This window comes from Seriola aureovittata, chromosome 6 (assembly GCF_021018895.1).
Source record: "Seriola aureovittata isolate HTS-2021-v1 ecotype China chromosome 6, ASM2101889v1, whole genome shotgun sequence".
In the NCBI taxonomy this organism is placed as follows: Eukaryota; Metazoa; Chordata; class Actinopteri; order Carangiformes; family Carangidae; genus Seriola; species Seriola aureovittata.
Window position 1 is genome coordinate 21,601,677 of NC_079369.1, and position 8,113 is coordinate 21,609,789.

At 39.7% G+C, this 8,113-nt stretch overlaps 1 protein-coding gene across 1 annotated transcript; it reads right to left on the bottom strand.

The window, feature by feature from the left end:
* Positions 1–950: 950 nt before the first annotated feature.
* On the bottom strand, positions 951–7,473 carry si:ch211-262h13.5 (uncharacterized protein LOC571127 homolog). The gene is made up of 7 exons (XM_056378816.1): positions 7,187–7,473; positions 6,012–6,122; positions 5,419–5,506; positions 4,362–4,528; positions 3,758–3,865; positions 3,012–3,098; positions 951–2,163 (listed from the first exon to the last, which is right to left on the bottom strand). The coding sequence occupies exons 1-7, from the start codon at positions 7,406–7,408 to the stop codon at positions 1,636–1,638; spliced, it is 1,311 nt and encodes a 436-aa protein (XP_056234791.1). The 5' UTR covers positions 7,409–7,473; the 3' UTR covers positions 951–1,635.
* Positions 7,474–8,113: the final 640 nt, after the last annotated feature.

Sequence of the window (8,113 nt, forward strand, 5' to 3'; positions counted from 1 at the left end):
AAGTTGAAGGTCCTGGCTGATGGACGTTCACGTCTTAAACAGCAACATGGTGAATGACCTGACTTCATTTGACATGGTGTCGACGTATCACTTACATTTGAAGGTCTCTCCCGCCCCCTGCAGCATGTAGTGGCTCGTTGCTACTTCATTACTAAAATACACACAAATAACAGCCGCTGGATAAACATTTATTGTTGGACCCCATTTGACCCCCCAATAGGCTACACATGGTAGTTTCATTCAGCCCCTCAGATACCAGTCAGTATTGGTTCAATGATAATTTTAGTCATTTTTTTAAAGCAAAAATGACAACAACAAAAAAATCACTGACATCAGTCATCCTCTAAGAATATTTGCTGTTTTTTTGCAGTATTTCTGTGACAGTAAATCCAATTTCCAATAGACAGATTAAACTGTTGCATCTTGACCTGTGGGGTTTGCTCTGTCTTGGCCGTGTTTCATCTCCGCTGTCACCAGACTTCACTGCTCATGTTTGGTGAGTGGTTTTTAAGAGGACAAGTTTCAGACTGGCGCTGAGTCACTTATCAGAGATTCTGCTGAGTGACACTCCAGCCATATAGGGGATGACTTATCACATCTCCAGGCTTTTCTCCTCTGTGTCAGGCTGCTCTTTCTAATAGCTCCAGTTGCTGTGTTGAAAAAAAAAAGAGCTCACTTTGGGTATCTGTAAGCCTTTAAAGCTTTCCTGAGATGTTTGCACCTGTCTTTCACTTCAGTGCTGTTTGGCACAGTCTCAACAATAATAAACCCAGACTTCTCCTCTGCTTCACTGCACGTCTTTACAAAGCTGTCCCTAGCCGAGTGGTCGTGTTCTCTGTCTCCATAATGATGGTGGGGACTATAATGTTATACTTACCTCAGTGTAAAGGCCCAAACTATTAAAATAAGACTTAGGTTGTACAGTAAAACAACACAATTTTCCTTTAAAGTAAAGTTAAAGAGCAGAATTCTCCTTTAAAGCAGGAACATTACACACACACAAAAATATTTGGACCAATCACATGCTTTTTCTCACTTTCTTAAGATTTTTTTGTTTAAAACAAAATGAAATGACCAATCATTTAAACTACAAAATGTCAGAAAAAAAAAAAAAAATGCCCATCACAATTTCCGAGAGCCCAAAGTGATGTGTTCAAATGTCCCGCTTCACACATATAGCAGAAAGCCATCACATTTATGAAGCTGGAATTATAGCAGGTGTTTGTTTTGTCCTATGAATTTCTTTACAACAATTGATTGATAACAAAAACAAAAAAATCAAAATTGTATGACTTTATACCACCAAAATATCTTCTGTAAGTATCGTCAGACTGTTATCTCAAGTCTATAAGTTTTCCAAGTAGTTGTCAGAGGATTAAAACCAAGATTTATTCAAATTGTTCAAATATTTGAAGCCATTTTCAAATACATATGGTTTAAGCAATGGCTGCTTTGGGAGCAGTGCAACAGTTGCAGCAGAGAGGTCATTTCAGGGCTAGTGAAAAAGAGATAGTATTCCTCTCATTAGCACAAATTATTACAGCCCTCCAGCGACAGGGAGCAGAGCAGTTTACTGGGGCCGCTGTCTCAGTGGATAAATTAAAGATGAACAAATGGACTCCTAAGCAGCACCAGTTAAACTGTGGTGTATCGAGCCGGACCAGGACAGGAGCGAAAAGGAGAGAGCCCACCAGGGAAATCAGACAGAAAGACAGGGTTGTGCGAGGGTGAAGTCTGCATCAAGGCCTGCCGTTTCTTGCGGTCACGCCTCTGGTAGCGGAAGTTAAAGGGTGGACGCAGCGCTACTGGACCTCCAATCTCTTCTGAGGATGAATCAAATGGCCCAGCAACTGGTGGTTGTTGTTGCTGGTTGACTATCCCTTCAAAGGACTCACTGGAAGAGGAGGTGAGGGGGTTAGACGGGTTAACCACAACTGAGGGGTCAAAGGGCAGAGGGTGAATGGGTGTGGGGTCATATGGCACAGGGTGAATGGGTGTGGGGTCAAATGGCGCTGGTTGAACAGCAGGGAGCGATGTTGGGTCAGAGGGAACAGGCTCTGGATCATTTCCTGGGTCATCGATGGGAGCAGGGAAGGTTGGGCTCACAGGGTCTTGGGGGAGGTCGTGGACCTGCGGCTGCAGTGGTCTGAGGATGTCCACATTCTGCGGACAAACAGACAAGATCACACCCAACTGATGTGTCAGAGACTCACTCAACTGGCTATAAAAAAAAGAGTTCCAGTCTTGCAATATTACATTACACATCACAACTCTAGACAGAAGCGAGAAGACAACATAATTATAGCACCGAACCATACAATTTGAAATCTCACACATATGTTTAAACACGCACAAGCACAACACACATTTGAAGACACAGGACGAGCATGTGAGATATGACAGAATAATTATATGACCAGTGGCATCCATTCAGAAAGTTAAATCATCATTTTAAAGGTTGCTTTAGTAAAATCTGAATCAAAACACAGCATAAAACATTCATCAAATCTAGGTCGCACAACTTGCAGTCCCACATTATGAAATGATTGGCACTTCCCCGTCACATTTTACTTAAGTGTTTGCACTTTCACCCACTTTGCGTCTTTTAATTCAGTTTAATGTTCACTTCTTTCTTGGATTGTACATACACTATATTTTTTTCTTCTGCTGTAAGTGGTAAACATCTCGCTGCTGTTTTCAAGTATTTAATGTATTGTCATGATTTCGCAGATTTTGACAGAGGAGACAGAGGGGAAAAAATTTTGAATTTCACGTGCAAACTGGAGTGGAAAGCATCCTCTGAACTCTTATTAATTTTTCATGTCAAGAAAAAATTAGAAAACTTTGAAAACTCTTGAAATATTTAAGTTGCATGTAAATAAGCTGGAATTTTCATTAATTTGGACATACTGATTGTGTACATTTGTTGTCACTTTTTGACTCATTTAAGAAATTACTGCTGCCACTTTGTCTTAATTATCTCAGATATAAGACGGTAAATAATCCTGTACCTGTACTTTGAACATCTCACAGGACACCTGAACGTCAGGATGGGTGTTGATGTCTCCGTGCACAGATCCTGCGCAGAAACCTGCAGTCTGAGAGCAGAAGACAAGATATATATATAAATATATACAAAGGCAAAAGGATAGAGTAGGGACAGTGAAAAAATATATAAATAAGAAAAGAGGAGAAGATCTGTCAGCCTTCTTTAATAAAAGAATCAATTACTGAAACGTTTTAGTGATGGCAGTTTTAAAAGTAGAAATTAGTCTGTCATCTCATCAAGTAGCACTTCCAGGAGCTGCTGCAGGGACAGTAAACAAGATGCTGCTGTTTATTTGAGTTTTCAGAACAACATTCATTAGTGTCATGACTGTCAGATTGTTATCATAGTAATCCTTTTTTTTTTTTAATGGAGTATCTTTAGACAGTATTGTTCTATGATATTGCTGTTCCGAGCCTTTTTGTTTTTATATCTTTCTATCATGTCTGTCTTTTGTGGATTGATATCCAAAACTGAAATAATATGGGAATGAATGAAACTATCAAAGTACATTTTTTCATAAACTGAACACTTACTGTATGTGTTCCTATAGCGCTTACTTCTTAAGCTAAATAACTGTTTACTGTCTTATCTGTAAAATACATCTTCACAAAGCTGAAAACAGGGCTGTTTTTCTTAACTCATGAGAAATTGAGCTTTTAGCAGCAGCATTATGTTTAATATGTCAAGGTAATGTCTTTGAATATGTACCTCTGTGTCAGAGTTGAGTGTCAGATGCTGGCAGGTGCCTCTTTCTGTCACCCCCTCTGGACACACTTGGACTGTGTACTCCACAAAGCTGGCTTTCACTGGCACAACCTGCAATACAAAAATAATATGGTACAAAAAGGGCAAATTGAACAAATGAACATATATAAACACACACACTGGCAGATACAGAGGCGGTATGGTTTTTTGCTGTAATGTAATGGCTATCAGCTTGGTTTTAGAGCTCAAAAGATGTAAGATCATATGCAAAGAGGAGCAATATACTGAGCTTGATTGCCCAAGAGAACTATTCAGTTTCTCATTTGCTCCCCAAACAAAAGCCCGGTAAGGTCTAAAGTGCCTTCAGTAATCCTTTGCAACCTTGCCAGACTCTTGCATCATTATGGCTATTGTGGAGCAGTAATGGTTCTCATCTAGCACACAGACACTCAAAGGTGCAGTGTACTGTCTGTTCATATACGCCCAGAGATTATTCTTAAGTATAATTTTTCAATAAACACAACAGTCAACACATTGTTGTGTAGTGAAATCAGCCCAAGAGCTTTGTCTCTCCCATCAAAGTTAATAAGCATGTGTGTGGTTGCACCTGGGCTGCAGCTCTGGTGATCCTCTTCACACCAAGTCCTGCACGAAGTTTGGACTGTCTCTTATAGGACGTCAGAGTGAGCTGAGCAGTGCTCATGGCCTGGGGGCTGTCCGTGGGCAGCAGGAGGGGGCAGGTTGGACAGATCTGCTGGAGCTTCTCTGGGGGATCTGCATGGAGCAGTAATACAGATGGTTAAGGAAACATTTGTGCTGAAATTACAACAAAACAAAACAACATAACAAAATACTGTGTGCAGAATATATTGCGTAGAAATGTATGGACATTGAATTAAAACAATAACATCTATAGTTAATATGCATCAACCTGCTCAGGTGTTTTCAGGTTAAACTTCTCAGGATTGTGTGGGTGTGCACAGGTCATGTTTAATTGATATTAGTAAAAAGATTATTAAAAAAAACAGCTACAATAACTCAAGTGTTCATAGTCTTTAAGTGATTAAAAATAAATGATATATAAAATCTCTTTGTTTCACTTGGGATCAGAGTGAAACAAACAGACAATTTCATGGCTGACACTTTGATTTGTTATAGCAGGAAATGCACAGGTGTAACTAATTACATTAATCAAGGCTCAGTTCCATTTAATTGTTCCAGTAAGTCATTATTAATGTTATTAGTTACACCTGTGTGTGACGAATTCAAACGTCTACAGTGAGAAATTTCTGTTCTATTAAACTTGAGCCTTGTATACCGAAAAAAACCTCACGGCCACAGATTGTAGTTTAATTCATTCAAGCCTTGACGTGTTTTCTTCCTCTCAAATTTTCCATCTTGCTGTCAAATCAGCACCAGCAGTTGCAAGTTGCTACATTTATTGATTAAGCGAAAGGCGTAGGCCTATTTCACATAACACGATTTGGTACGATTGATACGGTTTGGATTCTAAATAATATCATCTTGTAAAATTTAACTTGTTTTAATTACGAGGAGCATCTTGAGGTCACCAGCGTTTACACTAACTGCCGGTCTGTGCAGTTTGTATCAAACTGATGTATGACAAGTGTGAAACTAGTAATCTAAGTGTATGTTGATGTTACCTGGCATTAGCGTGCAGTCGTAGCTGTACAGGTAGGAGTAGCCCTCTGGTGTGTGGAGAATGGTTGTGTTGCAGTTGCCGGAGATTTGCTGAAAATAATAAAACAGTCGTTGTACAATCACAACCAACATCAATAGAGACTCCTAATGTGTGTGTGGTCTAGTACTTCTATCTATGTGAGGACTAAAGTGTGACATTGTTGGCCAGTGAAAACATTTTGGCTTGTCTTCCCTCTTCAAGGGGCTGCTTATGGGTAAGATTCTGTTTTTAAGTTTCAAGTTAGAATTAGGTTTTAGATTGGGGGCTGCGCTGCAAAAAAACCCTTAACAAACAAGCAAAAATATTGGTAATTTGAAATATTTATAGCCCAATAACTGTATGACCAGTATTTAATAGTATCACACAAACCATGGCTACCAATGACTTTAAGCCAGATATTTAGGATAAAGGTGCTTAAAACTGTAAAACTGTGTTTTCAGATAAGATTTTGTAGTGTAGTTAATGGATCATGTCAGTGAGGGTGCTCACAAGTACAAATACTTGTGTTTGAGTATGTGTGTGTGTGTGTGTGTGTGTGTGTGTGTGTGTATGTACCGTCTCCATGAATGGTCTGATGTCACAACGTTTCCATGGTTTTGGGCTGCCTATGTGACACTTGGTCTCCAGGACATCCAGGTCCAGATAATACACATTGCCCGCTGGGCCCTGACATGCACAATGCAAACAGTATGTAACAGAGAGGAGGTACAAAATGCAAAGCAGCAATACAACATAACAAAATAGAAGCATTACATACTTTGCTGGTGTATATCTGCGGCTCAAATTCAAGAGAAGTCGTCTGTCACATACCTTCATTTGCTCAGTTACATCTTAAAGGAGCCATTTATGAGATACTCTGTGTAATTCCCTATAACACTTTGTTCAATATTGATTTGAGCTGTAGCACAGAAAACAAATGTTAACACTTTGGGCAGGTGTAATGGCAGCTTTCAGGTCATGAAGTTGAACCGAGCCTCTTAAAACCTGATCTATCCCACAGTCGGGCTACAATAGCCTTCAGCAGCTGACAGCATGACGTCCATAAAGCCTGTTGTGCAAGGTTTGTCCCAGCAGTCCTGGACCAAAATGACCTGGACTTTATTAACAGACACTTCCATCCTAAAGGCCTTTTTTCATGAGGCGTGAAAGAGGATGGCTTCTCATTTCACGACATAAAATTACGTACTTCAGTTTTAACGTTACATTTATCATAAGCGACATGCACTGATGGCGGTCATTCACAGCAAAATGCAGACAACAAATATTTATAGTTGTTTTTATCCTTTAGTGGTTGCACGCTAATGTAACCACTGCTATTTTTCATGTCTTTGATGTAGTCCAGTGGTTGCCAAACTGAGGTCTGGGGACTCCAATAAGTCCTTGAGAAGCAGAGTTTAATTTCATCATCATTTCCAGAGTCAGTGCATTGTGACAGTGTAAGAGGATGATTTCTGATTAGGACTTTGACTGTGCACAGTCATTTCTAACAACAAAACATAAATCTTATCAAATGGAGTCCCACTGACATGAAGATTGGCCACGGCTGGTTAAATCTATCAGTGTGTGACTCTTTTTTTTTTTGTGTGTGTTTGGGTATTTCAGCAACAACAGAAGGGAAAATAACCTTTCGACACCACTTCCTTTGTTAAATGTGTACAAATCACCCACTGATAGAAATGTACAAAAACCCCAGACAGCTTTCCCCAACAAGCGTTTGTCTTCATACTGACCTGAGCATGCAGGTGGACATTTGCAATGCGGTTGAGGGCAAACTTATAGCCATCGTTGCGATCTTCATTGATGTAAGTGACAGCCAGACGAGACAGCTTCTCCACTGCTTTGTCATTACAGGGGGTTGGAACAGGTTCACTTGGTGCTAGTGCAAAACCTTCACCATACACAACGGATAGCAGGGATAACAGCAGGATTAATGTACAGATGGAATCAGCCATGTTAGCACAGGTTCAGACAGGAACTAAAACACAGAGCTGGTTTAAAGTCAAGTTTGTTCTCTCATGTTTGCGTTCAGCCGAGGCAGTGACTTTTGGAATCAAAACAGGACACACATGTTGGAATGGAGCCAAGGACAGAGCTGATATATGTGAATGAATGTCCAAGTGATTCATTTAAAGTGCGGAGCATTCATTCATAGACAAACAGAATGAATGCCAAAAGTGTAATTAATGATACTCCTATATTATATGCCTGAAATAATAACTTTTAAGACTGTTTTATTCTCAGCACACGAGTCATTTTAATCCTTGCTGAAATGTGTCTGCGGTGTATGTACATAAATTAAGTCCAATATGCCCCTCATTATATTATAACCAACACCACAGAATCACTGTATATAATGGGTCATTTATTGTGGTTGTAATATCAGCAACGAGCCACTAGGGGTCAATGTGAGTCTGGTGTGCTGCAATGGAGGGAAATCTGGCAAAGCTGTTTGTCCACCAGGCAGAAGTGGGTTAATGATTCACTGATATCGAGTTAATTACTTTCAGCATTACACTTGCTGTTGTCTTAGGAACTTGTAACTCTGATATCTGTGTTTTCGGCCTTAATTATACTGAAAAACCCAATGGCCCTTAATTTCACTGAACTTACTTCATCATAGAGCAATGGTAATTATTTCAGCTGTTTCACATCAGTAT

Bases quoted from the DNA above. Each gene is read 5' to 3' on its own strand.
- si:ch211-262h13.5 (XM_056378816.1), bottom strand. From the start codon at position 7,408: ATGGCTGATTCCATCTGTACATTAATCCTGCTGTTATCCCTGCTATCC. The intron at 6,123-7,186 runs GTCAGTATGAAG...TGTGCATGTCAG, and splicing joins ATGTCCACCTGCATGCTCAG to GGCCCAGCGGGCAATGTGTA. The intron at 3,866-4,361 runs GTGCAACCACAC...TTTGTATTGCAG, and splicing joins TCACCAGAGCTGCAGCCCAG to GTTGTGCCAGTGAAAGCCAG.